Consider the following 27,477-nt stretch of genomic DNA (forward strand, 5'->3'; position numbering starts at 1 on the left):
CAAAAGACCCAGGAGACGGAGCTCCGCGTGGTGGAGCAGAAGGTGACGGACAACGAAGACGAGATCCTGGGCCTGGCGGTCAAAACGCAGACGCACGAGGCACTCCACAAAAAGTGCATTGAAAGGATTGAAGCCGTAGAAAATAGAGCACGGAGAAAGAACCTTCGGATCCTGGGTCTCCCCGAGGGAGTGGAAGGAGCGGACTGCGGGGCTTACGTGAGCACGATGCTAAGCTCGCTGATGGGAGCTGAGGCCCCCTCGGGCCCCTTGGAAGTGGAAGGGGCTCATCGGGTCCCTACGAGGAGACCAAAGGCGGGAGAACCACCTAGGGTGACAATCGTGCGATTTCATCGCTTCAATGACAGAGAAGTGGTTCTGAGATGGGCCAAAAAGGTACGAAGTAGTAGATGGGAGAATGCGGTGGTACGGGTGTACCAGGATTGGAGTGCGGAGGTGGCGAGAAGGAGGGCGAGTTTTAATCGAGCCAAGGAGGCGCTACACAAGAAGAAGGTGAAGTTCGGGATGCTGCAGCCGGCGCGACTATGGGTCACGTCCAGGAGAGACATCACTACTTCGAAACGGTGGAAGAAGCATGGACCTTTATTAAAAACGAGAAACTGGATCGGAACTGAGGGACTGATGTTAGAGGGGAAATGACACTGCCGATGTATATAGGGATGTAAATTGGGAAGGGGGGGACACTAAGAAATGTGGGCGCCGGTGGGGGGAAAGAAGAGACATAGGCGGGGGATGGGGAATGGGAGTGGGGCGGTAGAGGGAGCTGCGCCACAAGGGGCGGGACAACTATAGAGAATACTGTCCTTGTTCCCGCGCCAGAAAGGTGATGGCGGGAAGATAGGCGCAAGGTAGATGGGAGTTCCCCACACGGGGGGGTCAAGGAGTGAGCGGGAGAAGCCGGGGTCAGTTGAAGTCAGCTGACCTTCGGAAGTAATATGGGGGGAGCAATCACGCTAGATGGGGATCTGGGGGGGGGGGATAACTGGGTTGCTGCTGTAGAAATCAAAGAGGAACTGGTTAAAGAAAGGGTGGTCGGGACTGGAATGCGCCACCTGGGGAACGGGTGGGAGCGCGGAACCAGGACGTAGGACTGGCCTAGAGAGGGTGATGGCTAGTCGACACGGGAAGGGGGCAGGTAGCCCCCCAGTGCGGCTGATCACGTGGAACGTGAGAGGCCTAAATGGGCCGATTAAAAGGGCCCGAGTGTTCGCGCACTTGAAAGGACTGAGGGCAGACATGGCTATGCTTCAGGAGACGCACCTGAAGGTGGCGGACCAAGTTAGGTTAAGGAAAGGATGGGTGGGACAGGTGTTCCACTCAGGGCTGGATGCAAAGAACAGAGGGGTGGCCATACTGGTGGGGAAACGGGTATCATTCAAAGCTAGGAGCATTGTAGCAGATAGCGGAGGCAGATATGTGATGGTGAGTTGCAGACTGGAGGGAACGGAGGTCGTGTTGGTTAACGTATATGCCCCGAATTGGGATGATGCAGGATTCATGAAGCGGATGCTGTGATGTATCCCGGACCTGGAGGTAGGAAACCTGATAATGGGGGGAGATTTCAACACCGTGTTGGACCCAGGGTTAGATATATCTAGATCTAGGACCGGAAGAAGGCCGGCAGCGGCCAAGGTGCTTAAGGGGTTTATGGACCAAATGGGGGGAGTGGATCCATGGCGATTTGTTAGGCCGAAGGCCAAAGAGTTCTCCTTCTTCTCCCATGTTCACAAGGTGTATTCCCGGATAGATTTCTTTGTTTTGGGAAGGTCGCTGATCTCGAGGGTGGAAGAAACTGAGTATTCAGCCATAGCTGTCTCAGATCATGCCCCACATTGGGTGGACCTGGAACTGGGAGAGGAGAGGGAGCAGCGTGCACTCTGGCGATTAGATGTGGGATTACTGGCGGACGAGGGAGTCTGTGGAAGGGTGCGGGGATGTATCGAGAGATACCTGGAGGCCAATGACGACGGGGAGGTCTGAGTGGGAGTAGTATGGGAAGCACTAAAGGCGGTGGTCAGAGGAGAGCTGATCTCCATCAGGGCCCACAAAGGGAAAATAGAGGCCAAGGAAAGGGAAAGATTACTGGGGGAGATTTTAAGGGTAGATAAAGAATATGCGGAGGCCCCGGAGGAAGGACTATACAGGGAGAGACGACGACTCCAGACGGAGTTCGACCTTCTGACCACTAGGAGGGCGGAGGCGCAGTGGAGGAAGGCACAAGGGATGAGATATGAATATGGGGAAAAGGTTAGTCGCCTGTTGGCCCATCAGCTGCGAAAGAGGACAGCGGCGAGGGAGATAGGGGGAATTAGAGATGAAAAGGGAGCTACGGTGCGGAGAGTAGGGAAGATAAACGAGGTGTTTAAGACCTTTTACGAAAGACTTTATAGGTCCCAACCCCTAGAGGGAAAAGAGGAGATGCGGCAGTTTTTGGACCAATTAAGGTTCCCGAGGGTGGAGGAGCAGGAGGTGGAAGGCCTGGGGGCACCAATTGGGGTGGACGAGGTTACCAAGGAGCTGGGGAACATGCAGGCAGGGAAGGCCCCGGGACCAGATGGGTTCCCGGTGGAATTTTATAGAAAATATGTGGACCTGCTGGCCCCGCTGTTGGTGAGGACTTTTAACGAGGCCAGAGAAGGGGGGACCCTACCCCCGACAATGTCGGAGGCGACGATATCGCTAATTTTGAAGCGGGATAAAGATCCGCTGCAGTGCGGGTCCTATAGGCCTATCTCACTGCTAAATGTGGACGCCAAGTTGCTAGCAAAGGTGCTGGCAACGAGGATAGAGGACTGTGTCCCGGGGGTGGTGCACGAAGACCAGACAGGATTCGTAAAGGGGAGACAACTAAATGTCAACGTGCGACGGCTATTAGGGGTGATAATGATGCCCCCAGTAGAGGGGAGGCAGAGATAGTGACGGCAATGGATGCAGAGAAGGCATTTGATAGGGTGGAGTGGGAGTATCTATGGGAGGTGCTGAGGAGGTTCGGGTTCGGGGACGGGTTTGTTAGCTGGGTCAAACTCCTCTATGGGGCCCCAACGGCAAGTGTGGTCACGGGTCGGCAAAGGTCGGAGTATTTTCGACTATACAGGGGAACAAGACAGGGATGCCCGCTATCTCCATTACTGTTCGCATTGGCAATTGAACCACTGGCCATGGCGCTGAGAGACTCCAGAAAATGGAGAGGGGTGATTAGAGGGGGAGAGGAACACCGAGTGTCACTCTACGCGGATGATCTACTGTTATATGTAGCGGACCCAGTGGGGGGGATGACAGAGGTCATGCAGATATTGAGGGAGTTCGGAGATTTCTCGGGATATAGGCTTAACATGGGAAAGAGTGAACTTTTTGTGATACACCCTGGGGACCAGAGTAGAGGGATAGATGACCTACCGTTAAGGAGAGTGGAAAGAAACTTCCGATACCTGGGGATTCAGATAGCCAGGAGCTGGGGAACCTTACACAGACTTAATCTGACACGACTGGTGGAACAAATGGAAGAGGACATGCAGCCGCTGTCACTGGCGGGCAGAGTGCAGGCAATTAAGATGATGGTCCTCCCGAGGTTCCTATTTGTGTTCCAATGTCTCCCTATACTGATCACTAAGGCCTTTTTAAAAAAAATAGACAGGAACATCATGAGCTTTGTGTGGGCAGGGAAGGTTCCGAGGGTAAGGAGGGGGTTCTTACAATGTAGTAGAGACAGAGGGGTACTGGCGCTGCCGAATTTGGGCGACTACTACTGGGCCGCCAATGTGGCGATGATTCGTAAATGGATGATAGAGGGAGAGGGAGCGGCGTGGAAAAGACTAGAGATGAAGTCCTGTAAAGGGACGAGTCTAGAAGCGCTGGTGACGGCGCCACTACCGCTCTCACCAAAAAAATTTACCACGAACCCAGTGGTGGCGGCAACATTAAGTATCTGGGGGCAATGGAGGCGACAGAGAGGTGTGTTGGGAGCCTTGGTGGGGTCCCCAATTAGGAACAACCATAGGTTTGCCCCAGGGAGGCTGGATGGAGGATTCCAGAGCTGGCACCAGTTGGGAATCAGGAGAGTGGGAAATTTATTTATAGACGGGACGTTTGCGAGCTTGGGAGCGCTGGAGGAAAAGTATAAGCTGCCCCGGGGAAATTTCTTTAGGTATATGCAGGTGAGGGCGTTCACAAGACAACAGGTGAGGGAATTTCCGCTGCTCCCGACACAGGGGATCCAGGATAGAGTGCTTTCGGGGGTGTGGGTCGGGGAGGGCAAGGTGTCAGAGATATACCGGGAGATGAGAGAAGAGGGGGAGGAGCTGGTGGGCGAACTGAAAGGAAAATGGGAAGAAGAGCTCGGGGAGGAGATTGAGGAGGGTCTGTGGGCTGATGCCCTAAGCAAGGTAAATTCCTCTTCCTCGTGTGCCAGGCTTAGCCTGATCCAATTTAAGGTGCTGCATAGAGCACACATAACGGGAGCAAGGTTGAGCAGGTTCTTCGGAGTGGAGGACAAGTGTGGGAGGTGCGGCGGAAGCCCGGCAAACCACACACATATGTTTTGGTTGTGCCCGGCACTGGAGGGGTATTGGAGGGGAGTGACAGGGGTGATTTCGAAGGTGGTGAAGGTCCGGGTCAAACCAGGCTGGGGGTTAGCTTTATTTGGAGTTGCGGATGAGCCGGGAGTGCAGGAGGCGAAAGAGGCCGATGTCGTGGCCTTTGCGTCCCTAGTAGCCCGGCGTAGGATTTTACTCATGTGGAAGGAAGCAAAACCCCCCGGACTGGAGGCCTGGATAAACGATATGGCGGGGTTCATAAAACTGGAGCAGATTAAGTTTGCGCTGAGAGGATCGGCTCAAGGGTTCACCAGGCGGTGGCAACCGTTCCTCGACTACCTAGCGGAACGTTAGAGGGAAGATAGATGACCAGCAGCAGCAACCCGGGGGGGGGGTGGTAAGATGTTTGGGTTCTGGGAGGGGGAGGGGGATGGAGGGGGAGTTTCATTTTATGTTATTTGGTTAGTTTACCATGTTAGTTAGTTACTCAATGTTAGATTGTAGTTATCATTTTACCTGTACTTTTAATTTCTCTTTTGTTTGATTTGTAAGGGGAAAAAATTGTGATTGAAAAACTTTAATAAAATATATTTTTTTAAAAAGACTACTTTCTCATTGAGCTATTTGACCGCAGAGATTTTACATGACACTTTGTTTGTCCGTAACTTTCAGTTCCATGCTAGGCAGTGCATTTACCGAATTAATTCTGAGAGTTCAATAATATTTTCCGGAAAAAGTTCTAAGTGGGTACTGACCGGTAATTGCCGCAAGCTTCCCGGCGCTCAGCCCAACGAGGCCGGCAATGCTATTCAACGTTAATTAGTCCACTTCATGAGACCTCATGGGCTTCTCGGTGCAAATTCTCTGGCACCGCGCTCGCCAGCTCCCTGCTAACAAGGTTGAGCAGCACTTGCTCAGCCAACCCCAGCCAGCTCGCAACAATGGCGCCCAGGATAAGAGCCCCAAGATTCCGGGATGCTGACCTGGGAAGGTTGTTAGACGCTGTGGAGGCCAGGAGGGATGTTCTGTTCCGCCGAGGGTCCTGGTGAGTCAGCCACAAGGCAGCCAGTGCTGCCTGGGGCGAGATGGTGGCAGCTGTCAGCTTGGGAAGTGTGACCAGGAGGACTGGCCTCCAGTGCCGGTAAAAGGTCAACGACCTGCAACGGGCAACATGTGTGAGTAGGCACCAACCCCCCCCCCCCCTCCCCACCTCCCAAAGGGAGGATACAACCCCCAACCCCCCAACTTTCTCTCCATCACTTCCCCCTTCAACCTTCCCTCCACCTCCCCATTCAACCCCGCCACCCCAACCCCCCCTTCACACGCCCCTTGCCCCCACAACTGCGAACCATGTGTGTTGTTAACAATGCCCTCTCTGTGTCTCCTCAGGAAAAGCTCTCCCATAATCGTCGAGAGTGGGTCCAGACTGGCGGAGGGGTACAGGACCGAAGAATCCTCACCTCCTTCGAGCAGCATAACCTGGAGGTGACCGGGGTGCCGAGGACAGATTGGTCAGCCACGCGGAGGCTGGCGGACGCCGCAGAGGTAAGCAATCACTGGGCTCCACCCGGAGGACCTGGTCAAACATGAGTTGTTATTGCCTTACTGACTGACCCATTCCTCCCACTGACTACATGTCCATTCTCCCGCAGGTCCTCCAGCCGACGGCGCCGGCCCAGTCCAGGCGGTACCACCTTCTGCAGCCCAGGTGACCACCTCAGAGGAGAGCTCCGAGGATGATACCATTATAGTCGCTGCACAGCGGTCATCCCCGCCCTCCACCAGCACAGATACACACACCTCAGTGGGAAATGTTAGTGGACAGGTTTCGAGGCACAATCTGGTGAGCACCGCACTGTTGATGATGCACATCAGGTGGAGGCAGTGTGGTGATATGCCTGTGAATAGTTAGCAATGTGTCGTGAGACACTCGCCAGTTGGTAGTAAGGCATACAATAGGACAGTCGCACATAGGGTAGTTCCAGGAGAGTTCACCAAACTCACATAGTAACTTTGTACACTATTCTGTTTGTTATCTTTCCACGTGTTCAACAATAAGTAATCATTCTAGTTAAGTCACCAGATGTTCTGTGTGCATCATTGCAACGGCAAGGTCACAGAACACAACAGGCCGGAACCCTCAGGCCGGAATAGTTGGAGGGCTGCTTGATCCCAGGGCCCAGCTGGGTCCCAGCTTAATGCTGAGTCTGTGGTCCAGAGGTACCCAAAGCTGATGGAGATGATAGGGGGCGGCCGGGAGACTCAGAGGGAGAAGTCAGTGTCATTCCAGCACATCCATAACTGATTGGAAGAGTGCCAGAGGCGATGGGTGCAGGAGATGGCGCTGGCAATGCGTGGCGCCAAGGCCAACACTGCTAGGGTGGCGACCGGAGTGGAGAGCCTGGTGCACAAGGTCAGCACCATTAGTGTAGGTTTCCAAGGCGTCGTGCAGTAGGTGACGGCCATGGCTGAGGGTCTCGGCAGAATGTCCAACTCGCTGGGGGCATGTCACCCAGTACCAGGCTAACCTTGATGAGGTTCTGCGGGACACGTCCCGCTCTCAGATGGGCATTTCTGAGGCGCTGTCGAGCTTGTCTGTTTCAGGTGGGCATTGCCGAGGCTCTGTGGAGTATTGCCAAGGGCATCAACACGATGGTGCAACATGGGGAACCACCAGAGCTGGCAGAGCCAGATGATACAGGAGCAGCCGGGGCTGAAACCAGCTGCCTATCCATTCCAAGGCGTAACACAGGGCTCTATGGGGACCGACCAGGAGGAGGTGGGGCCGGGTTCCAACCCAGACCTGTCCCAGGGAGTGGCAGCGGTGGCCACCTGCTCCCCAGGTTCCACCCCTCTGATGAGGCGTCTTGCAGTCAGCACGTGGGACAGGGTGGCACGGCTTTGCATGCGCTGTCGACAAGTGAGCCAGGGCCCTCCGCCCCAGCAGACGGCTGCCAGGGGCATCAAAGGTGCAAGTTGAGGTGGGCAGCTGGCACCTCCACCGTTGATTTGCATCCTGGGACACACCTAGACGTAGTGGTCGAGCAAGGAGAGCAAAGCACATCAAGGATCACTGAGGGCACCGGGGGACGGGGAATGGGTTTGGGGGGGAGGTAGGTAGGGGGTGAGGGGGAGTGTGGAGGGTGGGGGTTATGCACAAACAGTAGGATGTCTCTGTCACTTTCTTTTGTAATGCATCACCGCGTGCAGGTGATGGGTGTGAGCGAGCACTCAGCAGGCATCAGATTATGGCATAGATTGAGGAGCTCTAGCGCCCAGCTCTCTGCGGGTTATCATTACCCCCCTGCCCTCGACAGTGACCCGCTGACGGTGCCGATACAATCCCAGCACCCTGGAGTGATGTGACACATACCCTGGGAGGGTGGGAAATGGGGGTCTGGGAGGGGAGGGGGATAGTTAGCGATGACGGACCAGGCCACGTCCTAAGTGAATCGGGCGAGTATGAGGACTCTTACTGCTGCTGCCTGTCCCACAGCTCCCGGCTGGACCTCAGGTTACTCCCCAGCCTCGTCCTTCAGTCCCTGCTGGTCTGACGCCTCCACATCATCCTCATCCTCTTCCCCCTTGGATGTGGCCACATGTTCCTCATCACCAACCTCCAGCATGTTGCGCCTTTGCTGTGCGAGATTGTGGAGGGCACAGCAGACCACCACAAAGTGGGTGACCCTCTTGGTAGTGTACTGGAGTGCACCACCGGAGCGGTCAAGGCATCAAAACACCATCTTGAGGAGTCGGATGCGCCACTCAAACACAGCCCGTGTAGCCACATGGGCCTCGTTGTATCGAGTCTCCGTTTCGGTCTCTGGCAGCCGTACTGGCATCAGTAGCCAGGTCCTCAGCGGTTATTCCTTATTCCCAAAGAGCCAGCCGCCCATCCTGGGATGCTCATCGAAGAGGGCAGGGATGACTGACTTCCCCAGAATGTAGCTGTCGTGCACACTCACCAGGAAGCATGCACATAGTGCATGATCTTCATATGGTGGTCGCATGTATGTTGAGGGAGTGGGACCCCTTTTGATTAATATAGGGCACCCCCAGATGGCCTGGAGGATATGTGTGGCATCTCTGACTCACTGGACCTGGGGTATCCCGGCGACGGCAGAGAAACCTGCTGCCCGGGCACCTTGCTGGGCTTGGTCCATGTCAAAGACAATGTAGTCTTCTGCCTGGGAAAACAGGGCATCCATGACCTGTCGGATGCAACTGTGGGCTGTGAGATGCCACACAGGTCCCTGCTCGAGCCCTGGAATAATTCCGTGGCGTAAAGGTTCAGGGCTGCAGTGACCTTGACGGCCACCGAGAGCGGGTGTCCTCCTCCTCCATGTGGTGCCCAGTCCGCAAGGACATGGCGCAGGTTTTGTACCGTGTCCTTGTTTAGGCCTCGTGCGGCACGTGCTATCCGTCATCTGTTCGAATGTCCATCGACGCCTGTACATCCTGGGCCGTCGTGGGACTTGTCCTCTGGGTCCCTCCCTGGCCTGATGGGTGGCTGGGTCATCAGGGTGTGGTTCGGGGTCCGGCTCATGGGCCACTGCCTCGAGCATCTGCAGACACTGCTGCTCACTGGACCCCCAGACCCTGTACCCTGGACACCCACTCACAACGTCAACTGGGTCGGGCGCTAGTTCTCTCCCCATGGTACTCATCCACCCTCCGGCCGTGGAGATGTCCCCCGGAGCTGTCTCCAATCCCCTGGGTGTTCGGATGTTGGCTGCTGAGTGTGTTTAGGCACAGTGTCCAGGCATCACGGTCTGATTGGGATGCTAGGCAATGACTCCCGCATGCTACATGGCCCACTCACCCACAGGAATCCACTTGAGATGTGTGCAGCGCTCACTTAACCACAATTGTCAACTCCCGATAAGCTATAGCCTTCAGCTGTAGGGCCAGAGGCCTCGGCAATCGGTGGGGGTTATGGTTGGTCGGTGGGGCAGACAGGCAGAGAAGATCCATGGGTTGGCATGGTGGTTCCGCGAGCGGTTACCTCCTGGTTGCCCTCCCCCTGTGCCTCCCCCTTCCCCACTCTCCCATGGCGGCCCACCCCCAGCCATGGGTCCACCACCCCCCGCCGAGCACTAGGGCAGCAAACCCAGCACCCCCGGGCTCTTTGCCTGTGAGCAAAGATGGCCACTCATCTCCTCGGCTCCCCACAGAAGCCCTTCCGCCTAGCTCACATTTCTAAAAAGGAATACTAATCGGCGCCAGCGTAACAACTTTCTGGGGAGGCCAATGAATGACAGGAGGCCGTTGGATATGGGATAGCTTCCGTTGTATGGAAATAGGGCTTAAGTGGTGATAAATGGTTTCCAGATTTTGCCTACGGGAGCGAGCCGGTTGCATCGCAAACTGTTTGATGCCTGGCGGGAGCTTTATGGCCAGTATTACTTTTTAAAAAAAGTTAGAGTACCCAATTATTATTTTCCAATTAAGGGGCAATTTAACGTGACCAATCCACCTATCCTGCACATCTTTGGGCTGTGACACGAGGAGAATGTGCAAACTCCACACAGACAGTGACCCAGGGCTGAGATTCGAACCCGGGTCCTCAGCGCCGTAGGCAGCATTGCTAACCACTGTGCCACCGTGCTGCCCCCGACCAGTATTACTGCTACCAGTTTTTTACTTCCAGATTCTGTTTTTACATCTTGAACACAAATTCTCAAACTGATTTGATGGGATTTAATTCACTAATTTGGCATCACAAATTATTGTTTCTTGTATTTTATCTGCTGTCACCACTTCAAAAGGTATTGAGTTGCCTATTACACCAGTTGCCTATTAGTACTTTATCCCCTACTCTTAACCTGAGACCTCAGACGGTGAAAGTATGCAGGTTGTTTGAGGTCACTGCCCCTCACCAGAAATGTTTCCTGAGTGTGCGACGTTAAGATTGTCACCGGTTAGAGATTGTGGGCTGGAATCTCCAATTATGAGGCTATGTCCCGACGCAGGCGTGGGAACGGTGGCAGCGCCGCTCACAGACCCGGCCTGCGAAATAGTCCCCCACTTCGGCCGGCTCGCCCCACCACTGTGCCCCAAGCCCCGAATAATGCCCCCCCGTGCCCGCGGATCGGCCCTCCCCCGACTGTGGCGGTGCTGAACTGAGTCCACAGCCGCCACGCTGTGTTCCCAACGGATGAGACCACACGTGTCCCGCAGCATCGGCAACTCGGTCGGTCAGGGGAGGAGCATGGGGAGGGACATTATTCGGAGGCCGTCGATACGTGGCATGGCATACTCCTACAGTATGCTGTTTTGGAGGGGGCGGAGCATCTCAAAAGTGCTCATGATTTCGTCGGGAATTTGGATTCTCCCGTCATTCGCCGAACGCAATTTTGGAGTCGGTGACCGGAGAATCCAGCCCTTAGTCTCTAGATTGAAAACTCCACAGGTTGTTCAGAAATGCTAAAAACACATGCGGCCACAAGCATACCAACATGGACAGAAAGTACACCAGATAAAATGCTTGCAAACACATCAAAAGGAATATACATGTACATAGTTGTAGGTATGTAAAGCATATGAAACCAATCATCAACCACAAGTTAATAAGGATCTCACCTGGAAAAGCAGCTGGATAAAAGCACAGAGAGGGATTCTCCAGTCTCCAACGCCAAAACCGCGTTCGGCGATCGGCCGGAGAATCCACATTGGCACCGCCCCTCCAAAATGGCATACTCGCAGAGTATGCTGCATGCCATTGGGCCTGAGGCCCTCCCCCGATGCTCCGCCCCCGGTGGGCCGGGTTCCTGATGGCGTGGGGCGCGTGTGCTATTGTTGTTTGGGAACCCGGCCTGGCGGCTACGGACTGAGTACAACACTGGCACAGTGGTGGAGGAGCCGATCCGCAGGCAGGGGCTGCTTTGGCAGGGTTTGGGGGCACTGGTGGGGGTGGTACAGGGGTGGCGGGTCTGGTCAAAGGGGGACACTATTTAGCAGGCCGGGTCCGTGGCGGCCAGCGTTATGTTGCACGGCATGGCCACTGGATCGGTGGAGGTTTTGCGCCATTTTTCCAGGTGTAAAACGCTACTGTTCCCATGCCGGCGTCAGCACATAGTCTCCCAAATGGAGAATCCAGCCCTCAGTTTCATGAGCCATACTGACCAAAATGGACCAAGATTTGGAGCGTGATCAAACGGCCTTGTTGCGCCTGACAAGGTGACTCGACAAGGCCATTAAATCTCACGAGAGGCCTCCCGTGAGATTCACGATGCTCGGAATGCCTCATCTGGGAAAGATCCGGATTGCTGGGCAGGATATTCATATTTAAATGAGCACATTCGGCTAATTTCACACCCGATTCTCCCAGTGCCCGGGAAATAACGCCCGCGCCTGGGAGATCTCGCCATGGCACTGTTTAGCATTGGTCCACACAAATGTGACAGAGAGAGAGAAGACCATGTGTTGTCCTTGTGTGCTCAGATAAACCAGGAAGCATGCATCACATTTAGCCAGTGAAGTTGTTGGCTAGTTTTGTTAAGTATAATTTTTGTTGTTTAAAAATGTTTCCTGAGTTACATCATTAGATTGTCTCCTATTTTCTGAATGGCTGGTGTCGGAAGAACAAATTAATACTGAATAAGTGGATTTAGAAGTAAGCACCCCCAAAAACGTATACAAGGAATAAACATTGGTCTCACTAACCCAGATTCCACAAACAAAAATTTGTAAACTTTCAAGTCGCTCAGAACCCTCAGGGCCACACACAGATTCCATGTTCCCGTATGATCCTTACCGTTTCATCGATTTGACCAGCCTCTCCATAAATATTTGCCACTAATATGGTGTTGCAGGTCCCACCTAAAGAGAGTTGACAGCAAGGTGTCAGCTTTAAATACAGCAATTTAAAACTGAAACTGGAATTTGTAAAGTTGATCAGCATATTATACCAAAACGTTTACATACTAAGGACGGAATGTGATCAGCAACCCTGCCTCAGCCATTTATGACACTGGTAATTTGTTGCCATTGGGCCACCTGTCTCTTTAAAGGACGGTCGGTCGTCCATTCCCAGCAGCCACCAGCCAATTGGAGGGCCAGTAGTTCAGCAGTGCCATTGGGGGCACAGCTGGGACTACCCTTGCAAGAGATGATGCTATTGACGAAGGTCTCCCTTCCAATCAGTTAAGTTGAGTCTGCGATCATCAGCGCCAGTCGCAATCAGGAAAAAGAAAGGCAACTTACTATCACTTAAGGGATGATAGAAAACTCACCAGAAAAAAACATTCAAATTGAGCTGGGTTTTAAAAAGAGAAGGGATGGAGGGATATATTAAAGTGATGACTTATTCTGTTAAGTAGGAATGATTGATGCCTAATGGTCTTTACCTATCTGCAATATTTCTTCATTGTTTATCCACTGTGCTGGTGAATCCTATTTTTGTTACCTTTTGTTAACAGGAGAGAATTACTGTCATGATATCGAAATTATGTGCACTTTTATTTTAATTTTAGTACATGTGCGTTGTACATGAACATATGTCATTATACATAGTGATGAGGGCAGTTTATCCCCCACAATTGGGACAAATTTATTTGTAACATCAAATTCAGGAATTTATGTTACAATGGTCACTGGGAGTGAATGAACATTGGGTAATACAATAAAGATCACAGCATGCTCCTAAATGACTATTATGGTCCCAGGCAAGGTTGCTGGACCAAGACCTCAATATTTTAGTTTATTTCTGGGACTGTGCAGAAAGAATGATTCGCTCCCGGAGTGATGGCATGGAGAGATAGGGCTTTGGTATTTCTCAAACAAAACTTTATTATGAATACAATATTAAACTTTTTAACTTAATATCTGAAAAATACAGCTTACAATTACCCCTTAACACTACTACTCATGTTCCCTTTAAACAACAGAAAATAAATATACAGTTCTCAATCTATCTTAAAATCAGCAAGGCATAAAGTAATACTTGCTTTAAAAAACATATTTGGCTCCTGCTGGAACTATTAGGACATCCTGAGCTAGTGCTCGGTCGATTCCAGCCTCACAGACCCTGAAGTCCCAACACAAATGAATTAACCAATAATTTGTATAAAATTTGCAGAATCTTTGACCCCTTGACTGCTCAATAAGTTATACAGTATGAAGTCTTACAACACCAGGTTAAAGTCCAACAGGTTTGTTTCGATGTCACTAGCTTTCAGAGCGCTGCTCCTTCCTCAGGTGAATGAAGAGGTATGTTCCAGAAACACATATGTAGACAGATTCAAAGATGCCAAACAATGCTTGGAATGCGACCATTAGCAGGTGATTAAATCTTTACAGATGCAGAGATGGGGTAACACCAGGTTAAAGAGGTGTGAATTGTGTCAAGCCAGGACAGTTGGTAGGATTTCGCAGGCCAGATGGTGGGGGATGAATGTACTCATCCCCCATCATGAACTGTGCTCACCCCAGTCCAACGCCAGCATCTCCACAATAAGTTATAGCCACCAGGTTTGAAAGTTGAACACAATAACCATTTATTTATAACAGGAACAAAGTTGATCTATACAATGATTATAATAGAATAACGGCCAGCAAATTTACTACTCCCTTTTTACCATTCCACCCTCTACCCAAACACATGCAAGACAGGGGTAAAAAATAGGAATTAAAATATGAAATGAATTATGAATGTCCTTGCTTCCGATGTCAAGGTCGTTGCAGAAGGCTGCCATCCCAGGATGCTTAGGAATCAAAGCCACTGATGGACTGCTGGTAGAGATCCTCTGGCAGCTGCATTCAGTCAGACCTCCCAAGCTGTAGGATTCTCTCTGGGAAGTCACGTTAATTTATATTAACCTGGGCCTTCTCTCAGGGGGTCTGCCTCAGGCCTGTTTATATCTTACTTGTTTCTAACTCTGGTAGAATGACTAACAGCCTTACTGCGATAAGAACAGAGTTCCCCACAAGAGATTTTAAAAAAGATTTCTAAACAAATGGCCTGACCTTCAGCCTGTGGCTGGGTTGGATTTCTTTGCAGTTCAATCTGGCTGTAGAGAGAGAGAATGGTCTTTACTTTGGATCTTCAGAAAGAATCCATTAGATGAGAGAGAAATTAGAGCTGTGACCCTCTAGCTTCTAACAAAGGTGAAAGCAAAACCTGGTCACCCTAAGGAACGTCCAGAGACAGCAGAACCAATCACTGCCTTGTACTCAAGAAGAACCTGGCTCTTGAGAATAGCTCATTGGCCACCAGCCAAGCCAGTTAGTCCAGGTTATCACTGATGTCAGACCAAACAGCACAATGTTCTTAAATTAAAGGTAAGTTGCTTGGTGTTCAAGGCATTAACCATCCATGGCAATAGCAAAAAGGTTAATGGAAATTAAAAGGAGGAAAGGGGAAAAGACAAGTAGGAACCCCTTCAGACTCTGGCTAAATATCTTCAAAAGCTGGTTCACCTGGCACGTTTCAAATTCTTCCTTGTCCCAGACAGGACTGCTCTGCTTTACATATTATTACTCTTTTATAACTATCTTACTGTGAGAGAATTGTGGACTCAGGGTCAGGCAGATCAGAATTTATCTCGTCTCTCTCTCTCAAAGCTTCTCCAAAACCCAAAAGCCTCTCTGCATTCCTTTTTTTTTAACAAACAATTTTATTGAGATATTTTTGGCATTGTAAACAGCAGCAATATACAGTAGTGTGCAAATATCAATTAAAAAAAACATTGTGTAAATAGCAACTCCTCTCTCGCAAATAGACCTGCCTATTCTTCCCCCCTACTCTACGCTATTCTACCCCCCCCCACCCCCCCCACTGCTGACGATTAATTCTCCGCGAAGAAGTCGATGAATGGTTGCCACCTCCGGGCGAACCCCGATAGTGATCCTCTTAAGAAAAAACTTAATTTTTTCCAGGCCGAGAAAGCTCGACATGTCCGAAAGCCATACTTCGGTCTTTGGGGGCTTTGAGTCCCTCCATGCCAACAGTATTTGTCGCCGGGCTACCAGGGAAGCAAAGGCCAGAATGTCGGCCTCTATCCCCTCCTGGACTCCCGGGTCTTCCGAAACCACAAAAATTGCCACCTCTAGACTCATCGCCACCCTTGTTTTCAGTACCTGGGACATGACGTCCCCAAATCCCTGCCAGTACCTCCTGAGTTTTGAACATGCCCAGAACATGTGAACATGGTTCGCTGGTCCTCCCGCACATCTAGCCCAAAAAATTTACTCAACCGGACCACCGTCATGTGGGCCCAGTGGACAATCTTGAACTGAATTAGGCTGAGCCTGGCACATGTTGCAGTTGCGTTTACCCTACTCAGAGCGTCCGCCCATAAGCCGTCCTCTAACTCCCCACTAAGTTCCTCCTCCCACTTGAGTTTCAATTCCTCGGTCTGTGTGTCCTCTGCTCCCATAAGCTCTTTATAAAAGACTCTCCCCTCCCCTACCTCTCCCCTGGAAACTACCCTGTCCTGGATCTCCGTTGGTGGAAGGTGTGGAAAGGACGGTACCTTTCCACGTATAAAATCCCGCACCTGAAAATATTGAAAGTCATTTCCCCTTGCCAACCCGAATTTCTCCTCCAGCGCCCTCAAGCACAAGAAGGATATTATTGATCCTTTTGAAGAAGGACCGCGGAATGAAAATAGGGAGACACTGAAAAATAAACAGGAAACTTGGGAGGATCGTCATCTTCACATTCTGCATTCTCCCCGCTAGTGACAGCGGGAGTACATCCCATCTCCGAAACTCGCTCTTCATTTGCTCCACCAGTCTGGACAAGTTCAACTTGTGCAACCTGCCTCAGTCCTGCGCCACTTGTATCCCTAATTACCTGAAACTGTCCCCAACCAGCCTAAACGGCAACTCCCTCAGCCTATTCTCCTGACCCCTTGCCTGCACTACAAACAACTCGCTCTTTGCCATGTTCAATTTATACCCCGAAAACCGGCCAAATTCCCTTAAGGTTTCCATAATCCCGTCCATCCCAGCCATTGGATCCGACACGTATAGAATTTCCAGCCCCTTGCAGCTCTCAGAGCAATTGCCAGCGGTTCTATGGCCAACGCAAACAGCAATGGAGTGAGGGGGCATCCCTGTCTTGTCCCGTAGTATAGTCTAAAATATTCGGATGTCGTCCTGTTCGTCCTTACGCTAGCCTCCGGGGCCTGTTATAGCAGTCTTAGCTGATGTGTTATGTGGGTTGGTTCAACATTGACTGCAACTGGATGCAGTGAAACTAGAAACAGGCTTCCGACACAGGAGATGGTCCGACACTGTTTTATTGAACTTGCTGATTGCTGTACATAATCTACTGTGGGTTGATAACCTCCTACTGGCTTGACCAGACTAGCTCTCTACCTCATGGAGATGGTGCTCACTGGCTTGTGCACTCTAACTATCTCAGTAGCTGTGTCCTGTGAGAGAGAGTCTTAATGCCTTGTGGGCTTTATAGTGGTGGCGTTCTGTCTGGTGATTGATTGTTCTGTGTCGTGTGGGTTCATTGGTTATCCTGTGTGTCAATCACTGCCTGTCTGCATCTCATTATATACATGAGTGGATATTATGACATCTCCCCTTTTGAAAATAAACTTTGGAACGTGGCGGTATATACATGCATGACTATGTACAAGTGGTGAATGAATGAACATATATGAACATGGGTAGGTGTCTATCGTGCAGATACAGAGCAAACTGAACAAAATTTACAAGATTTAAGTCTATAGATTCAGTCTTTGTGGCGGGCTACGAATTCTTGTCGATCGCCTCAGAGGTGGAGGGGGGGATGCCGGCACCTGGACGGGCGGGATTGCTGCCATGTCGGTGGCCTCATGGAGAGCCGGGATCTCCGTCAGATCGGTGGCCACGCGGGGCGAGATGTCCTGAGGCGGCATGATGACATGCGGAGAAGTGCGGTCAGGTGGTGGGCAGAGAACTTTCCGCAGCGCCCTCCTGTTGCACCGTAGAATGGAGCCATCAGCCATTTGAACAATGAAAGACCTGGGAGGGCAGCCTGTCTGACGCCAACAGCTGGGGCTGACCAACCTCCCTCAGGCAACTGGACGTGAACAACATCTTCTGGAGCCAGCGCAGGCAGATCCGTGGCATCAGCATCATACGTGATCTTCTGTTGGTCCCTGGATTGCTGCACTTTCTGCAGCATCGTAAGGTGGTCTAGGTCTGGAACATGGATGGCTGGAACAGACGTTCTCAGGTTGCAGTTCATGAGCAGCTGCGCCGGAGACAAACCAGTCGACAGAGGAGTTGCTCTGTATGCCAACAGTACCAGGTTGAAATCAGAGGCTGAGTCTGCAGCCTTGCACAGCAACCGCTTGACAATATGGACCCCTTTTTCGGCCTTCCCGTTTGATTGCGGGTAATGGGGACTGGATGTGATATACCTGAAGTGGTAGCATTGTGCGAAATTGGACCACTCTTGACTGTAGAAACATGGACCGTTGTCATTCATTACTGTGAATGGTATCCCGTGCCTGGCAAACGTCTCTTTGCAGGCTTTGATGACTGACTTGGACGTGAGGTCCGACAGTTTCACCACTTCCGTGTAGCTGGAGAAATAGTCGACCAAGAGCATGTAATCACGCCCATTTGCGTGAAAGAGGTCTACCCCCACCTTGGACCACGGAGAAGTCACGATCTCGTGCTGTTGCAGTGTTTCCTTGGGCTGAGCTGGTTGAAATTTCTGGCATGTTGTGCAGTTGAGGACCGTGTTGGCAATGTCCTGGCTGATGCCAGGCCAGTAAACTGCCTGCTGAGCTCTGCGTCGACATTTCTCAATCCCAAGGTGACCCTCATGGATCTGTCTGAGCACCATGGTTTGCTTGCTTTGGGGAATGACGATTCTATCCAGTTTAAGAAGGATCCCCTCAACAACCTTTAACTCGTCCTTAACGTTGAAGAACTGGGGGCACTGCCCCTTTTGCCAGCCATGGGCGAGCTGTTGCATCACGCGCTGCAGTAGAGGATCTTTGGCAGTTTCTTCGCGTATTTGGACAACTCGTTCATCAGTGGCTGGGAGGTTGCTGGCACACAACTGCACCTGTACTGCGATGTGGCGAATGAAGTCGCCCTGTTCACACGGCGTGGTGATGGATCGGGATAGGGCATCTGCGATGATTAGCTCCTTACCCGGTGTGTAGACGAGTTCAAAGTCATATCGGCGGAGACGAAGAAGAATTCGCTGCAGCCGAGGTGTCATGTCATTTAAAGACTTCTGGATTGTGTGGAAAAAAGGCCTGTGGTCTGATTCCACCGTGAACTTTGGCAGACCGTATACGTAGTCATGAAACTTGACTATTCCTGTCATGAGACCCATCACTCCTTTTCGATCTGGGCCTACCGTTGTTCGGTCGGAGTCATGGCCTTGGATGCATATGCCACTGGAGCCCAGGACGAGGAGTCGTCTCGCTGAAGGAGCACCGTCCTGGCTTGCGTCTGTGGATATCTTGGTATCCTTGGTCGGGTCAAAGAACGCCAGTACTGGGGCTGTGGTGAGCTTCGCCTTCAGCTCAAGTCACTCCGCTTGATGTGCGGGAGGCCACTGGAACACTGTCGACTTTTAACGAGATGCCGGAGGGACGTGGTGTGGGATGCCACGTTGGGAACAAATTTTCCGAGAAAATTTACCACCCCGAGGAAACGGAGGACCGCCTTTTTGTCCTCTGGGGTCTTCATGGCATTGATTGCCAGCACCTTGTCAGCGTCAGGTTGCACACCCTGCTGTGAAATGTGGTCACCCCGAAACTTGATAGTGGACCGACCAAATGAGCTTATGGCCCTGTTGAGCTGGAGGCCATTTTCATGAATCCTCTGGAAAACCTGTTTGAGGCGAGCGATGTGATCCTCGGGCGTCGTGGACCAGATGATCACATCGTCCACTTAGACCCGCACCCCCTCGATGCCCTCCATCATTTGTTCCATTATGCGATGAAATACTTCGGAAGCTGAGATGATACCAAAAGGCATGCGGTTGTAGCAATACCTGCTGAACGGAGTGTTAAACGTGCTCAGCTTCCTCCTGGACACGTCCAGCTGTATCTGCCAGAAACCACGGGAGGCGTCCAGCTTGGTTAAGAATTTGGCAGGAGCCATCTCACAGGTTAATTCTTCACACTTCGGGATCGGGTAATGCTCTCGCATTATGTTGCGATTCAGGTCTTTGGGATCAATGCAAATGCGGAGTTCGCCAGAGGGTTTCTTGACGCAGACCATGGAGCTGACCCAGTCTGTTGGTTCCGTGACCTTAGAGATGATGCCCTGGCCTTGGAGCTCTCGTAGCTGCGTTTTCAGACGATCCTTGAGGGGAGCCGGTACCCGGCGTGGTGCATGGATGACTGGGGTGGCATTTGGCTTGAGCAATAACTTGTAGCGATATGGGAGCGTGTCCATCCCATCAAACACATCGTGATATTGTGTGAGAATGTCGTCTATCTCAGCCTGGAGATTCGCATTGGGCGAGGCCATCGCCGGTGTCGAGGACATGGCATGAACTCGCTGGACCAGATTTAGGAGTTTGCAGACGCGAGCACCGAGCAGGGATGCCTCGTCAGGCCGGACCATCTCAAATCTTAACGTCGCCTTGATTGCCTTGTGAGATGCACCTAGCTGACACGAACCACTGGCAGCTATGGCATTACCACTGTAGTCAAGGAGCTGGCAGGCTGGTGGAAGAATGCTAGGTTGGTCTCGGATGCTGTCGAGGTCCGACTGTGATATGAGGTTTGCAGACGTGCCAGTGTCCAATTTAAATCGGATGCGAGACAGGTTGACCGTGATGACAGCACGTCGTCAGGATCCATACTCAGGATTGAGAGGCGGTTTGCAGGCGCGGTGGAGACCAGCTCACGTGTGGTGATGATGCCCACCCGATATGGAGACTCGAGGCAGTCAGCATCGGGGTCCGTTGGGCTGTCGGGATCAGAATACTGCATGCCTTGTTGTATGCAGCGGACACGTCTGCGCTGCAGCTGGGATCGCTGGCTGTTGCTCAGTGGAGCGGACCTGCAGAAGGACGCGTAAAGCCCAGGCTTTCCACACTGTAGACATCGCCTTCCTTTGGCTGGACATTGCCGCTTTAAATGGGCGAAGCCACAATTTGGACACGTCATGACGCTGACGTCAGCGCGTTCTGTGCGCCATCACGCATGCGCAGTGCGGCCGGCCGACATTCGCACATATGCATTAGAGTGTTCGGCCTCATCGTCCACCAGGGCGTGGCGCACATGCGTAGGGACCCGGGAAAAGCACGCGAAACGGCTACTCTCCTCGATGCTCAGGCCTTGCATTTTTGGGATGGCCTGCACCCTTTCTGCCTCGTGGGAGGTCAGGGGCGAGATTCTCCGACCCCCCGCCGGGTCGGAGAATCGCCAGGGGCTGGCGTGAATCCCGCCCCCGCCGGTTGCCAAAGTCTCCGGCACCGGATATTCGGCGGGGGCGGGAATCGCGCCGCGCCGGTTGGCGGGCCCCCCGCGCGATTCTCCGGCCCAGATGGGCCGAAGTCCCACCGCTAAAATGCCTTTCCCGCCGGCGTAGATTAAACCACCTACCTTAACGGCGGGACAAGGCAGCGCGGGCGGGCTCCGGGGTCCTGGGGGGGGTCGCGGGGCGATCTGGCCCCAGGTGATGCCCCCACGGTGGCCTGGCCCGCGATCGGGGCCCACCAATCCGCGTGCGGGCCTGTGCCGTGGGGGCACTCTTTCCCTTCCGCCTCCGCCACGGTCTCCACCATGGCGGAGGCAGAAGAGACTCCCTCCGATGCGCATGCGTTGGAATGCCGTCAGCGGCCGCTAACGCTCCCGCGCATGCGCCGCCCGGAGATGTCATTTCCGCGCCTGCTGGCGGGGCACCAAAGGCCTTTTCCGCCAGCTGGCGGGGCGGAAATTCGTCCGGCGCCGACCTAGCCCCTTAAGGTTGGGGCTCGGCCCCCAAAGGTGCGGAGCATTCCGCACCTTTGGGGCGGCGCGATGCCCGACTGATTTGCGCCATTTTGGGTGCCAGTCAGCGGACATCGCGCCGTTTCCGGAGAATTTCACCCCAGTTTTGCAGTTTCTCCCGCCCTGATACGGGAGTAACGATATTTTGCATGCTCATGGACAACGCACATTTTGATGGCGACGGAGAGAGTCAACTGTTTGATTTTGAGGAGCTGCTCCCGCAGGGAGTCGGACTGGACCCCAAAAATGATCTGATCCCGGATCATGGAATCAGCCGTCGAGTCATAATTACATGACTGTGCTAGGATGCGGAGATGGGTCAAGAAGGACTGAAAAGGTTCATCCTTCCCCTGAAACCTCTGTTGGAATATGTACCATTCAAAGCTCTCATTCACCTCAATTTCGCAGTGGCTGTCGAATTTCAGCAGAACTGTCTTGAACTTCGTCTTGTCTTCGCCATCGGCAAATGTGAGTGAGTTATAATTGTGAATGGCTTGATCCCCCGCAGTGGACAGGAACAGCGCAATCTTTCTGGCATCCGATGCTGTCTCGAGGTCGGAGGCCTCGATATACAGGAGGAACTTCTGTTTGAAGACTTTCCAGTTGGCGCCGAGGTTGCCGGAGATCTGGAGTTGCGGAGGAGGCTGGAGATTTTACATGCTGCTGGATGGCTGCTTGCTGGTCTTTGCAGATTCACTCGAGGTACGTTCATTGGAATTAATAGCTCCCTGTTACCATGATGTCTTAAGTGAGTTGGTTCAATGTTGACTGCAACTGGATGCAGTGAAACTAGAAACAGGAGATGGTCCGACACTGTTTTATTGAACTTGCTGATTGCTGTACAAAATCTGCTGTGAGTTGACACTCTATTAATCTAACTGATAACCTCCTACCGGCTTGACCAGACTAATTCTCTACCTCATGGAGATGGTGCTCACTGGCTTGTGCACTCTAACTATCTCAGTAGCTGTGTCCTGTGAGAGAGAGTCTTAATGCCCTGTGGGCTTTATTGTGGTGGTGTCCTGTCTGGTGATTGGTTGTTCTGTGTCGTGTGTGTTCATTGGTTATCCTGTGTGTCAATCACTGCCTGTCTGCATCTCATTATGTACATGAGTGGATATTATGACATAACCCAGTCCACAATGCCTTCCCCGAACCCAAACCGTCCCAGCACCTCCCATAGATAGTCCCACTCAACCCGGTCAAAAGCCTTTTCGCCATCCATTGCCACCACTATCTCCACCTCTCTGCCCTCCGGGGGCATCATAATCACATTAAGTAGCCTTCTTAGATTGGTTACCAGCTGCCTGCCCTTTACAAACCCAGTTTGGTCCTCCACAATCACGTCCGGTACACAGTCTTCGATTCTGAACGCCAGGATCTTGGCCAGTAGCTTAGCGTCAACATTAATCAAGCAGATTGGCCTATAGGAACCACATGCTTCTGGATCTTTATCCCATTTCAGTAGCAGTGAGATAGTGGCTTGCGACATCGTCGGGGGGTAAAACCCCTTTGTCTCTCGCCTCGTTAAACACCCTAACCAGCACCGGCCCCACTATCCCCGCAAACGTTTTGTATAACTCCACTGGGTAACCGTCCGGCCCCGGGGCTTTACCCGACTGAATGGCCTTCAGGCCCCCCATTACGTCTTCAACTCTAACCGGGGCCCCCAGCCCCTCTACTAACCCCCTGCCCACTTTAGGGAAGGTCAGCCCATCTAATGAGCGCCTCATCCCCTGCGGCCCCGTGGGGGGGTGTTCCGAGGTATGAAGCTTGCTGTAAAAGTCCCTGAATACCTTGTTCAGTCCTTCCGGGTCTCCAACCCGGTTTCCTTCCCAGTCAGCTCCCTTTCCTATTTCCCTGGCCGCCTCCCTAAGTTCCTAAGTTACTGTGCAAGCATTCTGCTGGCTTTCTCCCCAAGATCATAAACCGCGCCCCTTGCCTTTCTAAGCTGCTCTACGGCCTTACCTGTAGATAGCACCCCCAACTCCGCCTGCAGTCTCCGTCGTTCCCTATGTAGCTCTGCCTTTGGGGACGCCGCATATTCCCTGTCCATCCGTATAATCTCCTTAACCAGTCTGTCCATCTCCGCCCTGTCCGTTCTGTCCCTACGGGCTCGAATGGAGATCAGTTCCCCTCTCACCACCGCCTTCAGCGCCTCCCAAAGCATCGCTGCTGATACTTCCCCTGTATCATTGACCTGCAGGTAGTTCTGCATGCATTTCCCCACTTTCTCTCACACACCCTCATCTGCCAACAATTCCACCTCTAACCTCCATTGTGGCCGCTGGTAACTCTCTTTGCAGACCTGCAGGTCGACCCTGCAGGTCCGAAATAGTGATCGCCAAGTATTCTGTATCCTTCACCCCCTCCAAAAAATCCCTGCTCATAATAAATTGGATTGGATTGGATTGGATTTGTTTATCGTCACGTGTACCGAGGTACAGTGAAAAGTATTTTTCTGCAAGCAGCTCAACAGATCATTAAGTACATGGGAAGAAAAGGGAAGAAAAGAAAATACATAATAGGGCAACACAAGATATAAAGAAGTCGATTCGAGAATAAACCTTGTGAACATGTGAATAGAACGAGAACTCCTTCCCCGTCGGCCGACTGACTCTCCATAATCCCTCTCAGTTCCCTTGCCATTGCTGGGACCCTGCCCGTTTTGGAACACGACCGGTCCAGGTCGGGATCAAGGACTGTATTAAAGTCTCCACCCATAATCAGCTTGTGCGAGTCCAAGTCGGGAATTTTCCCCAGCAGCCTCTTGATGAAATCTACATCATCCCAGTTTGGAGCATATACATTCACTAGGACCACACTCACCCCCTCAGGTTTACCACGGACCATGAGAAATCTGCCACTCCCATCCGCAACTGTGCTGTCCGCCTTGAATTGAACCCCTTTGTTGATCATGATCGCAACCCCTCTGGTCTTAGCGTCAAGCCACGAATGAAAGACCTGGCTAATCCAGCCCTTCCTTAATCTAATCTGGTCTGCCACTTTCAAATGTGTCTCCTGCAGCATAATTACGTCCGCCTTCAGAGCCCGTAAATGCGCGAAAACGCGTGCCCTCTTGACTGGCCCGTTTAGCTCTCCAGCGTTCCAGGTGATCAGCCTGGTTGGAGGGCACCTTGTCCCCCCCCTATGCCGATCAACCATCATCCTTCTTGGGCCCACCCCTAGCCCATGTGCTGCGCCTCCCCTGGTCCGCCTCCTGGCAGCTCCCACCCCTGACCTTTTCACTGTTACCTGGCTCAGTTCCCTCCCTTGTCAGCAGATCAGCGTCCCCCCCTCCCCCCCTAGCAACAGCCCCCTGTAACCCGACCCCTGCCATATACTGGCTGTATGCACACACCCCACCTAGCTTCCGTTGACTAGCTCACCCAGCTAGCCTGATGGCTCTCCAGTCCGGCGCCAACCTGTCTCCCACCTATTGTTTCCCCGCTCCCTTCCCCCCCCCTGCCCACCAACACCACTTCCACAGATCAGCCCTGTTTGAGCAATCGCTCTGGGAAAAAAAAATAACAAAGACTGCCCCAACAATAGTGCAATTCAAGTTGTGTAAAGAGATGGGCGCTACCAACTACCCCCATCCGAACATTAAAAGAAAAATAGCAAAAAGAACCCGTATGGCCCCCCAGCACCAAATAACTTTGACTCCCGTTGTTTCCCGACAACGCTTCCATACATAAGAGGACACAAAAAACAAAAGAAAAACACCCCGAATTGTGAATAAAAGAACGTGTAGAACAAAATAACTAAAAAGAAGGGCAATCTAAGAAAACATCATTTAAAACACTCTAACTTGAGTCCATGGGTCTTCAGTTCGGCACCAGCCTTTGCGAAGTCCATCGCGTCCTCGGGATCCTCAAAATAATGTTGCTGCTGTTCCTGGTATGTGACCCAAAAAAGCGCCGGGAAACGTAGTCCGAACTTCACCTTCTTTTTGTACAGAATCTCTTTAATTTGTCTGTCGGCTGCTGGCTCAGATCTAGGTTAGATGCGCAGGACACTGTTGTTCCATGAACAGCTCTTTGTGTTCTTGGCCCACTGTAGAACCCGCTCCTTGTCCACGACTGCCTCGCCTGCACTCTGTGTGCCCTGTCCAGCTCCAATGGACGCGGGAAGAAATCATCCCCCACCATCTTCTGCAGCCCTACTCAGTATTTCTCTAATCTGTTCTACAAAATGGGGGCGAGGACGTACTTCCATCCCCAAGAATTGGACCAGGCCCACCGTTCGCTCCGACCCAAGTTTCGCTCTGGAGATCCTCCTCATGCAGTAACCGCAAGGTTTAACAACTTTAAGGAGTTGGTGGTTCAAAGGGCAAGAGAGGACTGAGATTTTATGTGGAAAGGCCACTCTAACCAGGACATGAGTGCAGACCTAGCCAAGAAAAGGGTTGCCTTTAACAAAGTGAAATCTTTCCTGTATACGACTGGAGTCAACTTTGGCGAATTTATCCAGCTTGCCTTTGAGCAACATTCCATGAAAAAGACTGACTTGTCGGGAGATGCAGACTCCTTTGTTCAAAAGCACAACTTGGGCTCCGTTTAATTTGATCTATAGCTCATTGGCTGTACACTTTTCATGTCTGTCCTATGGCTGTATTCTTGATGATTTTAGTTATATTTGAGGGATTTCTCCTGTTCGCTCCTTACCATAGCCTAAGTTTTTTATTTTCGTTATTACTATTTAGCGCAGCTTTCAGTCGCCCTCGTGGCACTCATGTTAAATAAGTTTTTACTTCCCAGTTAGAAGTCTCTCTATTAACAAGGTGTGTTAGTTAACGGGAGTAATGTTAATGGGTCTTCTGCAGCACATAATAATTTTCCAATGAGCTTAGAGTTTGTGTTGGGTTGGGTTCTGTTATTTGTAGGTTTTAGGTTAAGTTAATGATTACCATTTGCTTTTGGGTGTGGTTATGCTCGACTGCGATGGGGTATTTGAGTCGGGGGTGTTTGCTGACGGTGTCTGCTGGTCTCTCTTTGTCAAGTCACCTGACTTGGCTCAGTGGCCATCTTGGGTTGGTCTTCTTGCTTTGACTTCTCAGTGCCCCTTGTTTAACATCCCTCCTTGGCAATGGCTGACTCTGGTTTGCAGGGTGGCAGGAGACGTCTATCCGACTGATTACCTGGAATGTTAGGGGTTTGGATGGCTCTGTGAGAACATTCACTCATCTTAAGAGCCTAAATTTTGATATCTATTTTTGCAAGAGACCCATTTACGCATTAAAGATCAGGCCAGGCTGCACAAAAGATGGGTTGGGCATGTTTTTATTCTAGTTAATTGCAGGGCCAGCGGCACAGCGATTTTAATGAACAAAAGAGCCCAATTCTCCTCATTCTAGATTGTGGTTGTCCCAAAAGGTCAATATCTAATCTAGGCGGCCCTCTATTGAACACCTTAGTAGTATTGGTCAACGGCTATGCCCCTAATTGAGATGATACAAATTTCATCAACGTTTTGTTGTCTTCCCTCCCCAACCTCGGCACACACCATATAAAAGCAAATTACTGCGGATGCTGGAATCTGAAATCAAAGAGAAAATGCTGGAAAATCTCAGCGGGTCTGGAAGCATCTGTAGGGAGTCCAGATGATTCTTTGTCAAAGGTATAATACAGAGAAAGTGGGAAATACTTATACTGTGGAGTGAGAACGAAAGATGAGTCATAGCCACAGAAACCCAGGGGAACGGGGTGCTAATATCCACAGAAACCACAGGGAAAGAGTACCAATGGCAGTCCTCAGAGAGACACACAACATCTTATTTTAGGAGATAACCTGAACCGTGTTTTGGACCCAAAAGTGGACCGCTCAATACCCAAATTTCTATCCCATCGGGGGTGGCCAGGGTTTTGTCTTCCTTCATGGGTCAGATGGGAGGGGCAGACAGACCCATGGCGCCTTTTTCATCCGAATGACCGGGATTTCTCCTTTTTCTCTCATGTTCACCCTGTGTGCTCATGCATTTATTTTTTCATTCTGGATATGGCTCTCCTCCCATA

The 27,477-nt window shown here is 51.7% G+C and overlaps 1 protein-coding gene across 1 annotated transcript in view; it reads right to left on the reverse strand.

Moving 5' to 3' along the window:
- kif9 (kinesin family member 9) overlaps positions 1 to 27,477 on the reverse strand; it is a 215,714-nt gene that overhangs the window by 87,471 nt on the left and 100,766 nt on the right. The window contains exon 9 of the mRNA XM_072468147.1: positions 12,307 to 12,371. Within this exon, the coding sequence (XP_072324248.1) occupies positions 12,307 to 12,371 (65 nt within the window). The remainder of the gene's footprint in view (positions 1 to 12,306; positions 12,372 to 27,477) is intronic.

This window comes from Scyliorhinus torazame, chromosome 11, assembly GCF_047496885.1.
Source record: "Scyliorhinus torazame isolate Kashiwa2021f chromosome 11, sScyTor2.1, whole genome shotgun sequence".
NCBI lineage: Eukaryota > Metazoa > Chordata > Chondrichthyes > Carcharhiniformes > Scyliorhinidae > Scyliorhinus > Scyliorhinus torazame.